Source organism: Anser cygnoides, chromosome 4 (genome assembly GCF_040182565.1).
Source record: "Anser cygnoides isolate HZ-2024a breed goose chromosome 4, Taihu_goose_T2T_genome, whole genome shotgun sequence".
Classification (NCBI taxonomy): domain Eukaryota; kingdom Metazoa; phylum Chordata; class Aves; order Anseriformes; family Anatidae; genus Anser; species Anser cygnoides.
In genome coordinates this window covers 2,251,131-2,264,843 of record NC_089876.1, presented here as the reverse complement: position 1 = coordinate 2,264,843, position 13,713 = coordinate 2,251,131, and the positions used below count along the sequence as shown (strand labels likewise).

Genomic DNA, 13,713 nt, shown 5'->3' with positions numbered 1-13,713 from the left:
TGCTTTGGGAAAGCATTTTATCCCCTGTGTCTGGGGATCAGGCCCTGAGTTTGCAGGGCAGCAGGACGTGGGACCATGGGCACAAGCGTTGAGGCTCAGACGGGCGCGCACAAATCATAGGCGCGGAAGGGGAGACAGCACCGGCCAATTCACTTAATCCCTGTCCCTTCCTCGCTTCAAGCTGCCACAATAACTATTGTGCCTGACAGCTATCGACCACCGCATGCCATGCCATTAACCTTTGCCACCCACCATGTCAGATGACGGAGAACAGGGGTGTCACATCTGAGCCGAGCAGCCTGCGGGAGGTGCCAGCAGAGTCCCGGCGCGTGCCCAAACGCCTCCTGGAGCCGCCAGAATGCCTCGCTCCACCTGGGCGCTCCCTGCTGTCATGTTTCATCCAGCAAGGAGGCCTTCACCTTGGGAGGCTTTTCCCTGCTCTGGTGGGTTTTGCCCTGAAGATCATCCTGTGTTTTCCCCGCTCCCTGCACCACCACCAGTTGCCGGCTGCCCCCTGCATCCTTGGCATGTCCAAGGGGACACCGTGGTGAGCAAACCCATCCTGGGGGAGCTCCTGCACATTTCCACGCTACCATCCATATCTCTGGAAAATGCAGCCCTCCTTGGAACGTAAAAATGGCACAGGAGCAAGGTCCTGAGCTTCACCCAAGAGACAACACATCATTGTGCTGATTTGTGATGGTTAATGTCTACAGTTGTGAGGGTTAACGTCTACATTTGTGATGGTTAATGTCTGCAGGACCATCCTTCCCCTTCAGCATTGCTCAGCTGCTTTTACCTCCCAGGAGCAGTCCTGAACCTACATAAAGCTCTCAGTTTGCCTTTCCTACCCAGGCTTGCAGGCTGCATGGACCACTTTTATGGTAAGAGGCCTTGGGCTCCCACCAATCTCACCCAGCACTCACGTCCATCCCTGGAGGCCATTTCTGTGCCTCTGCAAACCTGTGTCGTGCACTCTACTCTATCCCTGCCTTTCCCACATCCAATTTCACACCTACCTGTGGGATCTGAGCATCTTTGGAGACTTGTATGGAACCTTTCTAACCTTGCTGGGGGACCCATAAATTATTCGGGGTGGACAGACTGGCATGTCCACGAACTCTGCTTACTCAGGAAACCACGGGCTGACTAACTGCATAATTAGCTTGTTTACCTTCAGCTGGATCAACTCGTTAGTTCTTACTAGCCTGAAGGGTTTTCTCCAGGGACTCCTATATTTGGCTAGTTGATTTGTTGTGAGAAGAAAGAGTTCTTGGCATTTGCTTGGGGAGACAGGGAAAAGTCTTGGCAGCAGCTACCTGCATTTTTTGGAAAATGCTGAATTTTGAGTCCCAGCATAACAGAAGGTGACAAGAAGAATGATTGTCCAAGCCAGACTTGGAGCCAGTCCCTCGGGGAGCTGCCCCTGAGCTCCCGTCTTCCCCACCTCCATTTCCAGGGTCTGCAGGGCAGGAAGGTCTGGGGAGAGATGGGCAGGATGCGGCCAGGTCTGAAGCACTGAAAGCAAGGGTGTTTTGCTGGAGAGAAGCCGAACCACCTCATCACCTGCTAACAAGATACAGAGCCTGGGGCCAGCCACGGCTCTTGGTTGACTCAGCCTCATCCCTCACTCAGCCACCTCCCAAATTACCCCTCAAATAACCACTAAGGCCCTTGGCTGGGCAGCTCCATCCTTCCATGGTACCTTCAGTATGAGTGTGAGGTGTGTGGGGTGCAGGGAAAAAGAGGATGAAGGAACTCTGCCCAACCTCAGTACACTTCCAAGTGTGCCAGGCAACCTGGTGACACTGTCACTGCCTTGGAGGACGCACAGACCCCTTGTTTGCTCATGGATGCCCCTAGGATGTGGAGATCCTACACACAGATGGACTGTTTAATCCTCATGGCCAACACCCATGACTCTCCCCAAAAAACAGTTGCATCAAGCTTCAAGCCTGGCCCAAACCGAGGCCCGTCAATTTCCTTTTCCAGCGAAAGTGAGAAAGAAAAACAGCTTAGACGTTTTGCTCCTAATGCTCAGCTTAAAACTTTTCCTTCCTCTGCTTCACGCTGTTGCTCTCCCTCCTCCCCTCCCTGCCCTACAGAAGTGTGACTAATCCTCTTCCTTCCCTTGCACTGTTACCTTGAAGGTATTTATAGAGCGCGAGCGTGTTCTCTCCCGTGTCTTTCTCCCCTTTTCAACTCTGGATAAATCAAGCTTCCTCAGACTTCTCTCATGTGTCTTATCTTCCAAGAGGTCACGCTAACTGCAACAGCAAGCCAAGAAAAAGCTTTGGTGTTGGAGAGGACACTTGGGAGCTGATACAGCTGGGGCACAAGCCCCGTGAGTAACTCGGGCTCGCCGAGTGTGTGCGCATCCCCGGCCCCTTGCCAGCACCGCCTGCATGCACCTGCTTGCGTTAGGGACGGGGATTTATCAGCTCCCAATCAAATTAGGCAGCACGACCGTTTATTTTACGTTATCTCGTGTCACTGACAGTGTTCTGCCTTCTGAGCTGGAAAGAGCAGAAAGGAAGATGAACGTGCGGGGCTGAAAGGGATTAAGCTGAGGCACATTTGCCCAGCAGCATCTGCAGGATGGGTCTGAGCAAAGGGCAGTGGCTGGGAGGGAAAGGGTGGCCTCGTGCTGGGTCTACATTAGGTAATTAAACAAAATCAAGGTGCTGGTCCAAATGGCCCAGAGCTGCCTCATCCATGCTATTAAACCCTTCCCTGTCAAAGCAGAGCAGCCACATGCAAGCCTCCTGCTGCTAATGGTCCTTGGCTTGTGCTGGCTCCTGACCAAAGCCCACGAGATGGCTAGTTGGCCCAGCCAAAACCGTTTCAGGGAACATTTGGTGTTTTAATAGGCTTGAAAATCAAGTCCAGTGTCTCTGAAGGCTTCTGTAGGCTCTGAAGGCACTGTGTGATTTATTGGTGGCCTCCAGGACCCTCAGCAGAGTCACCGACTTCAGGTGCTTCCAATCACTGCTGTGGCTGGAGCCGTCAGGTCTGCGAGAGAGCTGGGGTTTTCCCATTGGATTTCTTTCCTTCTCTTTTAACTGTGGGAAAATGTGTTCACTGGGAAAAAAAATGGGGTTTTCAAGTAGAAAAACAAAGCACTAAATTTTGTTTTAGTATTACTTTCCTTGTCTTTTTTTTTATTTTTTTTTTTTTGGTTGGCTCTGTGGTTGTTCCCTCCATCACCAGCTGCCCCCCAGGGAGAATAAACCTTGGTGGCTTAGGAGGGGTGCATCTCACTGAACAAAAGACACCTAACAAATCTGGGAAAGGGCTAAAATTATCACCTTGATTCTCTCTTTGTAATCCTTGGAGGCAATACAGATGTGTAGAGAGGGTAAAAGTCCCTCTGGATCCAGCAGATTAATCCACTAATTAAAGGAAAAGTTCAGGTGAAAAGCAGGTGGGATGAAACCCAGACCTGCATTCTGCTGGGACCATCTGCAGCGATGAGTAAGAAACAAGGTCCCCTTGTCTTCCTGCCCTGTGACCCTCCAGGAAGACCAGTTTCTGTTTTTCTCATAAAAGTAGGTAAAACAGCGCAGAGAAACCCTAGACTTTATTCTAGTCCTTGTTTTTTTGTCCCCTGGAATTATCTTCAACAAGCGTTTTATTTTCTGCACTCTATCTTTTATTGCATTTTTTCCTGTCCCCGATTTGCCAGTGCTGTTTGGGAGCCAAATTGTACCAAAAGCCTGGTATTTTTCTGTTTTCCAGACTGCTCTTCCATCAGAGGCTTTTAGTTTTTGCCCACCACAGCCTCTCCCCTGTCTCTGTGGCACATCCCTGATTCCCGCCCCTTCTCTTTGGAAGCTCACGTCTCTAATCCCGGCGCGGAGCAGGACTGCTGATCCCCACGCAGGGGATGCAGGCAGATTTTCGGAGCAGATTAGTCAGCAGCTGCACTTCAATTCAGTTCCTGTGTGAGCACCGAAATAAGAGCTCGGTGGCTGGTGTGCGCAGCAGGTGCTGCTAAAAGTCGCCTTGTTTCTGATGCACCGATGAGTAATTTTGATCCCAGCTTGTAGTTAGCTGCTTCACACAAATATCCCGGGTCAAACACTGCTCCGTCACCTGGCTCTGCCTCACAGTAATTCATCTACCATAAAAACATCCCGTTTTATGCTGAGATGCAGGGAGTTTGCATCATTTTCCAAAACCTGAGAGACACCCAGGAACAGACGCCTTAATTCCTGATCCTGGGGGACCGCAAATTATGAACGTTTTGGAGAGTTCCCTGCATTTAAAATTGCTGTTTGTTAGAGGGGTTTGGTTTGGTTTGGTTGTTGGTTTTCTTTATGTTTGTTGGTTAGGTTTTTAGTTTTTTTTCCTCTATAATTTTTCCTCTATTTCCAATTATAAGTCACATTTCTGGTAATGCAATAGTATATATGGAGCCCAACAAGAGGCCTGGGCCCCCTTGAGTCAGGTACTTAATTACGAACAGGCTTTCTAGCACACGTTAAGGACCGGCCTGCCGGGTCTGTGGGGAGGAAGAATGAAGCAATATCAGGAGAGGGAGATAAATTTCCTTGCATCGTTCCCGCGGGGGTGGTAACTCAGGAGCTGCTTTACCCAGCACATACGCCGCCGCGCTCCACGCTGACGGAGCTGCCGCTTCACATCGCCTCCCTCGCAGGCTGGGAGTCCAACTCCAGGTCTTTCCCAGCTCCAGACTTACTTTCAGACCTTTACAGCCTTACACTTTCTCCTCTCAGTTCCCAGATTCCCTCTCAAGGATCATCTGCAACCTCTGCCCAGCCCCTGAGGAGCCCTTTCTCCTCTGCTTCCCACCTCCAGAGCAGAACCAGCTCTGGACCATCTCCTCTGTCCCCTCCCCACACCTCCTGGTCCACACAGAGGGCTCTCATGCCACAAAGTTAGTGCAATTCCTTATCTTTTCCCCAAAAGAGCAAGAGACAGCCCCAAGGACAGACTAGGTTTTGGGGAAGGATCTTCACCTGAGGCTCAGGACATTTCCATTACTTTTTCCTTGCCATTACTGGGGAAATCATCACAAAAGGCACAGGCTTGCACACTGAACTGGAGAAAACACGAAGTTTTGGGCGCACCCAGCCCCTTTCAGGAGCTCCTTGGGGCAGCACAGCTTATGGCTGTAAAATTTGTTAATGCCTACAAACCCCAACAAGCCTGAAAGGGATCCCATCATCTTCCTAAAGGCAACCTGCTCTTCTCCCTTCCTTTAACAGATAGAAGTTGTCCTGTTTCAATTCCTACCATGCAGCTCTATTTCCTCCCTTATCCTCCTCATCCCAGCTCCTTGGGAGGAGGAGAACAACTCCCTCACATCACCATGGGGGTGTCCTATGGGCTGTGGTCACGATGCCCCCCAAGCACTTCTTCCCACCCTAAGACTTTGCCCATGCCCCCCTCCAGAAGACGAAGTGGCTGGGACAGACCAAAGTGTGCGGTTCAGTTCTCCAGCAGCCTCCCTGGTTTATGCTCTCTTACAGGAGGAAGAAACAAAACAATCAGAAGGAAGAAGAAAAAGAAAAAAAAAAAAAAAAAAAAAAGCTACCATGAAATTGCTATAACTCATGTGTCAAATCCAGGGCATAAATCAACTAACCCTTGCAAGGAGGAGTGTAATTCCTCACCGTGCAGAGGAAACACTTAGGCAAACTCAGCCTTGTCTGGGGCTTTACACAAACAGGTCAAATGGCTTTGATTCATTCTAAGCCCTGTCTAATAATTCAGCATGCTGGTTTGCTCTCCTCTCCATTAGGAGACGGCAAACACGCCGTCCTAACCTGCAGCCTTTATTACAGAAGATTCAGCATGCGTGGATTTATGTCGCCTCATGCCTTTTGTGACATCTTTTTAAGGTGCCTTCTGCTGTACAGAACGAACATCAAAGGGAAACTCGGGGAGCAAGAGAGGAAAAAGCGTGCAGTGCTGCAGGAGACATCTGCTACCTATTTCCAGCTTACAGGTAATGGAGCCAGCTGAATAATATCTGAGAGTTCGCTGTGAAGGCTGTCATGGGGAGATGCATTTTTCTTCGTATGCACGGGAGTTAAAACCTCAGAAGAAATACCCAGCCTGTTATTAAGACCTGTTTACCCAAAGTCACGGGGAGAGGTAGCTCTGAGAAGCTCTGAGTTTCCTCTCCAGACAATTCTGAATCCCTTTGGCTGGAAGAGGGGGCAGGCTTGTTGCAAGCTGAAGGATCGCCTCCATCCAGCACCTGAGGCTCCTGGACACCAGTTACTGGTGATACTGGTGAGCAATGGACAGGAAGAAAAGGCGAGTTACAATCATGGTGGATCTGATACTTTTGGAGGGTCCAGTATGGGCAGGAGGAGGAAAAAAATAAAATAAAATAGAACAAAGCGCTCAGTAAAGGCTGCTACAGTAAAAAAAAATAAAGAAAGAAATTCAAAACCCTTTAAGATTGATTTGACTGTTTCTGTAAAACTCTCACGGACAGGCCCACATGAACCCTGTACGAGTGGTGGCCCAGGCACCAGGTTTGCTCCAAAAATTCACAGCTGTCATCCAAGCGAAGGCTCCCTTTCCCAGGGGGCTGTAGCTGCCCAGGGCTTCCTTTGCTGTGTTTAATCAAGGATGATGGGATTTCCCAGGTGGCTCCTGCGCAGACATCAGCCGGCCTCGTTTGATGCAAAACTCAAAGCAAAGCCTGATTATTTTGCAGAGACGGTGTTCAATTCATGCTCTCTGAAAGCATCCTGGAGTTCCCCCAGGAGCTGAGCGTTTGCTGGACCCAATTCAGATGAGTCTCCAAACCTCAAATCACACAGACCTGGACTCCCAAATCCACTCCCCTTGCAGCCACCTGAGGAGTCGAGCACTTCCCATGGGCACCCCAGTTCCTGGTGGGTTTTCCAGCCATTAGCAGCTAAAATCCTCCAAGGGAGAAGAGACCTGAAGCTCGTGTGTGTGAGGCATCCTGCCAGCATGCAGCACGGACCGCTGACAGTTAAAGTCCTGCAGCTCGGACAGAAGCATTAATGTTGAGTCTTGACTTGAGTTATGCACTTGGCCTTTTGTTCTTTGTACAAGAAGCAGGGATAGTGAAATAGAAAGCAAAGCCCAATGGTTTCTCTGGTCAACTCCCAGACCTTTAGCATCTGGACTTGCTTAAAATCCCATATTCGAAGCGGACTGCCACCCCCTTGGGGACCAAGAGTAGATGTCTGGGCCCAGCCATGTATGAAAGATGAGCAATTTGATCCTGCTTTGGGAAGAAGCACCAGAAAGCCTGACCGGTTCTTTTCTCCTCAATAAACTGGACCCATGAACTTGAAACCAGCTGCCTGTACTTGTGTCAAAATGACCTGCCAACCCATATGTCAGCGGTAGCATGGGGAGTGCTGCTAATAACCCTGTCAAGGCACTCAGCAAGGGCAGGTATCACAGGCAGCTTTTTCCAGTTGGATCCAATAAATCAAAACCACAGCACAACTATTTTTTTACCGCGTCTTTCAGGCAAACTTCTTCCCAGATGGCTTCGGACGGGGAGAGGAGCATGTGTGCCAAGGAGCTGCCTGTGGAGGGACGTCAGGGGTTTGCATGGAGGGAGGGGAAAAGAGACGAGGCTTGAGGGTGGCAGGATACAGTCTAGGCAGTTCTGAGCCAGGGAATATTTATGTAGTCCAGGAGGACACAGAGAAACACTTTTCCCCTATAAGGGGTGGACCAGGGGCCCAGAGAGGTTTTTATTCAGTCTGCATCTCTGGGCATTATTTTCTCATCCAAGCCATCTGCTGCAGGCAGCTAAATCCCAGCTACCGCCCCACCAGCTCCCATCAGGTGGACCAGAAAGAGCCTGAGATGTCCAGGACACCCCAGAGGACTGGCTATTCCATGCCTTGCGTGGGTGCCATTCCCAGCAGCAGGGAAAAATGGGGCACTGCTGGGCCCCTCAAGGCAGATCTGCAGCTGGGGGATGGCTTCCTACCAGCTTAGCTTGTCTAAGATGCACGGAGGTGCTTGGAAATATTCATGAAGACACAAGCCTGCCTCAACACCTGCCGAGCTCCCTTCAGCTCAGCAGGTGCCAGCTGTGGCATCACTTCTTATTAGACCGAAATCCTGGAGGAGTCACAGGTGATTTCAATGCAATGTGACCTTAGAAGATGCCTGTCCTTCCTGCACTCTCATTTTTCTTCCCTGTGGCCGTCCCAGGATCTCCTCACCCAGGGCAAGAGGGGGCTTCATCTGCTGCAGATCCTTTGTGCTCTCCATACAACAGCCCTGGGACCCTGTTCTCTGTCACCTTGACCACCACAACCCCTCCTGGGCACACCTGGGCACACCTGGGCACACTCACCCCCAGTCACACCACAGTCAGTTTTCCTCCTGGTCCATCTCCAGCACCTAATGTCCACCCACGGCTCCACTTCTCATCCACCTTTTCAAACCTAGCCTCCCAGCCCCGATTTCCAAGCATGCTTTCACCAGGAATACAACCCCACAAGTCCCATATCTGAGCCTGTAGAGGTGTGCTGGCCAGCAGAGCTGAAGAGTGGTGGACACGTCCTGGTGGACACGTCCTGCTCCTGCACCCACCATCACGCAGCTCCCACCACCAGCCCATCCAGCCTGGAGGTCTGCTGCCAGAAGTTGTTACCAGAGGCGATTTTGACGGATGTATTAAAAAAAAAATAAAGGAACTGTACTGAGCTGAAGATTGATGGGAACAAGCTTTTCTTTGTTTTGTTCCTTTTTATTTTTTTACAAGGAATTGTGTCCCTCTATTTTTTTTAATTATTTTTATTTTTAGCAGGAGAACTCCTTTTGAATTTGTTCTCTTACACCTTTGGGCTTTTTTTTTTTTTTTTTTAAAGAAGCAGAAGGAAAATGAAATCCACTGGAGGGAAAAAAAAATCATGGATTTCTTGGTAGCAAAGTATTATTTTTACTGAAACTTGACAAACTTTAGCCACACTGAAAGTCATGTTTAAAAATGACCAGGCAGAAAGTTATAAAAATGAACAAGTCTTGTGCAGAAATGATGAATTTCAGGCGCAATAGATGCCTGTGAAAACAGCCAGGAGAGCAGAGAAGACATTTCTTTCTCCAAAAGCAAAATGAACACTGCTCTCAGTAATTCACTGTAATTATTAGACTTAACTAGTGCTAGTCTTTACCCAGGGGTGATTATTTTTTTAGGCTCCAGAGCCCTGGAAAAAAAAATAATAATGTTTTCTGGGTGTGGCAATATCCCCGCGGAGGAATTTGCACGGTGTCGGGGGACAGCCTGTTGAGGGAGAAGTTTTATTTCTTCTCCGTGCCAGTACGAAGAGACATAAATATCCCATTCTTACGGATGCAAATAACGGATTGCTCCTGTCAGAGCTGACAAAAGCACTAATTTAGGGAGCGTTTCCCTCTCTCGTACACACAGATGCATTTTTTTTAAATTTTTTTTGCTCTCCCTCTGGGAAGTGAGATCCCAAACCAGGTGAAAACCCGCCAGATGATCTCTCGTGTTTGATTGCATCTGTGAAGAGGCCGTGGGAAACATATGCCAGAAATGATGCTAACTACCACGCGTGGTAAAACTTGCCAGGTAAACTCAGCGGTTGTCAGCAGAAGACAGCCCGGATGCTGCTCCAGGATGCTGCCCTCCATCCCCCTGCTCCAGAAAGGGTTTGAAATGGTTTTATGGGGACTCCACAGCAAACTGCTGGGTTTCTGTGCTCGTCTCTAGCACATATTTTCATTGCCATCCTTTAATTATTAGTTTGTCACTGCAGGGACTGATGTGCCCTCCGACTAATGCACAAGACACGGGCAATGCTTTGAGGGCTGCTTAGAAGGGTAGTCCTGTGTCCTCATAAAATTAATGATATTCTTTATATTATTTTATATTATTTACATTTTTATATTTATCAGTGCCTTCCAGAGTGTTGAATTTCCTCTGTCACCTGAAATTACCCGACCAGTGTCCTGTGGGTGGGATTTCTAGCAAATAACACAGACACAAGCAAATATCAGGGGACACCGAGGCAGCAACGGATGTCCCCAAAGCCACGTCCCTGTCCCTAGCTGTGTGGTCTTACACTGCCCTTGCTGCTGGAACTGATACACTCATTGCTGCTGGTGAGACAGATCAGGGAGCTGATCTGGCTGAAAAGTGGCTGAGAAAATAAAAATGTGTTCAAATACTTAATTTTGTCTGGTCTGGCTCCCCCTGCATGCCCCTGCCACCAGGGAGCTGGGTCTGAAGTGGCAGGGGGAGCCCTCCAGCCAGGCTGGCGATGGTGACACTGCCCTGTACTGCCTCGGAGAGCCCAAATTTCATCAAGCCCTGCCTCCTCCACCCAGCGTCATCCCCAAAATGGGGGACACGCACACCAAAAGCGAGGCTCTCCTGCTGTAGCCCACGTGGTTTTTTGGTGTTGCTGTGCTGGCAGCTACAGAGGATGCCAGCACCAGCCCAGCAGCAGCAGCCCGATCCCCGGGGGAGATCCCTGCACATGGAAACGAGCAGCTCTTGTCCACCCATAACCCAAACATCTGGGAAACATCTGGAGAGCAAACGGAGGGCTTTGGATGGCATCTGCTGAGACGGTGCTGAGCCTGCAAGGGTCTAAAAGCCAGTTTGGAGGTGATGAGATCCTTCAGGAGGGCCTGAGAGTAGAAGCTGACTACTAGCTGATGGTATTGCTCTGGTTGGGGTGAGAGGCGATGAGTGTATCCTTAAATCCTCCCCACTAATCCCAACTGCGTTGCTGACAATGGAGAGCTGGCCATTTGCAGGAGCTCTTTTCTCTCCGTCCACTTTCTCTAGAGAAAATCAATCAGCCCACCAGGCAGTCAATCAGGCAGTCAATCAGTGACTCAGTCGATCCGAACCACTCGCAAAATGGATCCCGCAGAGACCTGGCCTCCCACCCAGATACCCTAGGAGCCTCCCAGGGAGGCTGGGACCTCCCCCAGCCCAGGCTCAGCTCCAGCCCCTGCGAGGTAGGAGCTGAACCAGCCTGGGTCCTCTCCGGGCTCCTGAAACGCTCCAGGGCTGGAATGGTCCCTTCGGGGGGTCGCAATCCCCCTCTGCCTTCGGGACTTGCGAGAGTTGCTGCTGGTGACATCTAGTGACAAGGAGAGCGAGCACGAGGAGTTACCTGGAGCCCTGTCAAAGCCATCTTCGCTGAGAAAAAACCCCTCCTGGGGCTCTTGCCCAGGACCAGGGCCGGTGCTGGGGTGCGGAGGGGGTCGGTGCGGAGCCGGGATGTCCCAGCCACCTCCCTACACCTCAGGACCTCCTCCTCCCCCAGCGGCCACCCGAGGAGGACCTGAGCATCCTACCCCCTGCCTCCTGCTTTAGTTAAGCACAGATCCTTGGCTTCGCCGCCTCAAACAAGAGCAAGGGGGAGGAAAAGAAAAATAAAAAAAAAAAAAAAACAAGGGGAGCTGTCGGGGTTGCAGCCAAAGCGAGGCGGCTCCCAGCCGTGGCAGCCCGCTGCAGGGGGCTGCCAGCCGGGGGGCTGCAGCCCCTTCGTGCCCGGTTAAAGGGCCCCGGGGCCGGGGGGAGCCCCGGGCTTTGTCCCCGGGATGGGAGCTGGGTGGCAGAGGGATGGGAGTGGGATGGGAGCGGGATGCTCAGAGCGCATCCGCGGTACCCATCGCAGCGGCCCCGGCAGCATCCCACGGGGGACAGCGTCTCCCACCCGCGACGGCGGTCGCCTTACAGCTCGCGTGGGGCTGAGGGACACGGCTGGGGTCCTGGGAGCCCGCTCCCGGTGCAAAAAGCTCCGCGGGCATCATAGTTCGGGGGGGACCCGGCTCGGCAAGGGGCACCCGCGGCTGCCCGGGCGCTCGGCGCTGCGCACCCAGCGCACCCAGAGCACCCAGAGTACCCAGTACACCCAGTACAACCAGAGCACCCAGAGCACCCAGCACACCCAGAGCACCCAGAGCACCCAGCACAGCTGGGGCTGGGGCTGCTAAACCCCCGACATTTCCCCGTTTCCCCATCACTCCATTGCCCGGCGCCGTGCAAAATCCTCCTGCTCCCAACGCCTCCCCCCCAAGCGCCTCTTCCCCGGCACGAAGTGCGTTCGTTCCCCGGGTCCAGGAGCCACCAGCGCACGCAGGACTATCCGGAACGACGGCAGGATAGGTCCCAGCGCTTGGGTCCCGAGCAGGCACGACAGAGAGCCGGCTGATGCTGCCGGGGGGGGCTGGCGAGGGGCAGCCCGAGGTGGGGTGGCCGCGGTGTCCCCCCCAATCACCCCCCCAGCAGAAAGTTGTCCCCCCGCGCTTCCTACTCACCCAGGAGGATCAGCGTGCAGAAGTAGAGGATGCCCCTCATCCTACCGCTCGGCACGGCTCGGATCACACCGACACGGCACGGCACGGCTCGGCACGGCTCGGCACGGCTCGGCACGGCACACCTCGGCCCGTGCAGGCGGTGCCGGAGGATGCGCGGAGGCTGGGCAGGGCGGGAGGCGGCCCCGGCCCGGCCCTCCCGGGGCGAGGGCTCACGGCCGGCCCCGGGTCCTGCCCGCAGCCGGGAGGCTCCCGGCGGCCGCGCTCCCCCGCATCCCTCCGGGGCAGCAGCCTCGAGCTATTCCTTTTATTCTTCTTCTTCTTATCCCTCCTATATTATTATTATAATCATATATTTTTATATTATTATTATTTTTATTATTATTACTATTTTCCTCTTGCTATTCCTATTATTGTTATTATTAATTTTTCCCTTTTTTTTTTTTTTTTTTTTCCTTCCCCTTCCAGCAGCAAACTTCCAGCCCGAGCGGCGGGGCAGCCCTCGCCGCCTTCCCCGGGCTGCCTCCGCCGCCGCCCCCGCCTCTACCGCGGCCGCGGCCCCGCGGGGAGGGGCTTGGAGGCCCGGCCTCCCTCCTCCCCGCCCGCCCGGCCCCCGCCCCGGGTCCCCCCCCGGGGGGTTTCCCCCCCCAGTTTGTGGATTTGGGGCTCCGGACAGCCCCTCCGCATCCCGGGGCATTCGCTTCCCACCCGCCCCCAATGGGTTTTATCCCTCCTAGGGGGTCGCGGCACCTCCCAAGCCCCCTTCTCTTTGCAGCCCCGCTCTGGGCACTTGCTGGGGGTGACAGCAGCAGCTCCGTCCCCTTGGGAGCTTCGTCCTGCTCTGGGCTGCTTGCTGCTGGAGACACAGCCCTGAAGTCCTGGGCCAAATCCTGCCCACGCCGCCAGCCACCGCACCTGCAGTCCCCTCCAAGAAGACCACCTGGATCTCCCCCCAGACCACCTCCGGGGGTGCAGGTTATGTGCTCGCTCCCCCATAACCCTCCATCCAGACCCCTCAGTGCCCCAAACAAGTGTCCAGACCCCGGCACAAAGTCCCTTGCCATGACCCCCTGGACCTTCTCCCACCCCCAGCACCCCCCACCCTTCAGCCCCATGTCCCCGCAGGTGACCCCCCCTTTAGGAAGCCGAGCAGCAAAGCCTGGCTCCTCCAGCCACCTCTTAATCTTTTATGATGATGAGTGAGCATCATTTCGCACCACCTCCATTTCATGCATGGAGAGGCTGCGACACAAAATGTGAAGTGATATCTTCAGGTTCACCCAGTAATTAACTGACCAGCAGAGTACTGAGCCTCGCTCCCAGCTCAGCACCCTGTAAACACGGCCACCCCTGTTCTTGTTCCTCATCCTAACACAGCCACGACCTTTCAAAGGTCCTTCTCTTTCTTTTCTTTTCTTTTCTTTTCTTTTC

General features: G+C 52.7%; 1 protein-coding gene across 2 annotated transcripts in view; it reads right to left on the bottom strand.

Annotated features, from left to right (window-relative positions):
* Positions 1-12,775, bottom strand: part of GFRA4 (GDNF family receptor alpha 4) — a 69,104-nt gene extending 56,329 nt beyond the window's left edge. Inside the window, exon 1 of one of the 2 annotated variants that reach the window (XM_066997065.1) lies at positions 12,286-12,775. In XM_066997065.1, coding sequence (XP_066853166.1) covers positions 12,286-12,325 — 40 coding nt within the window. In that variant the 5' untranslated portion in view covers positions 12,326-12,775. The remainder of the gene's footprint in view (positions 1-12,285) is intronic. The other variant, XM_048045621.2, reaches the window with a different exon arrangement.
* Positions 12,776-13,713: the final 938 nt, after the last annotated feature.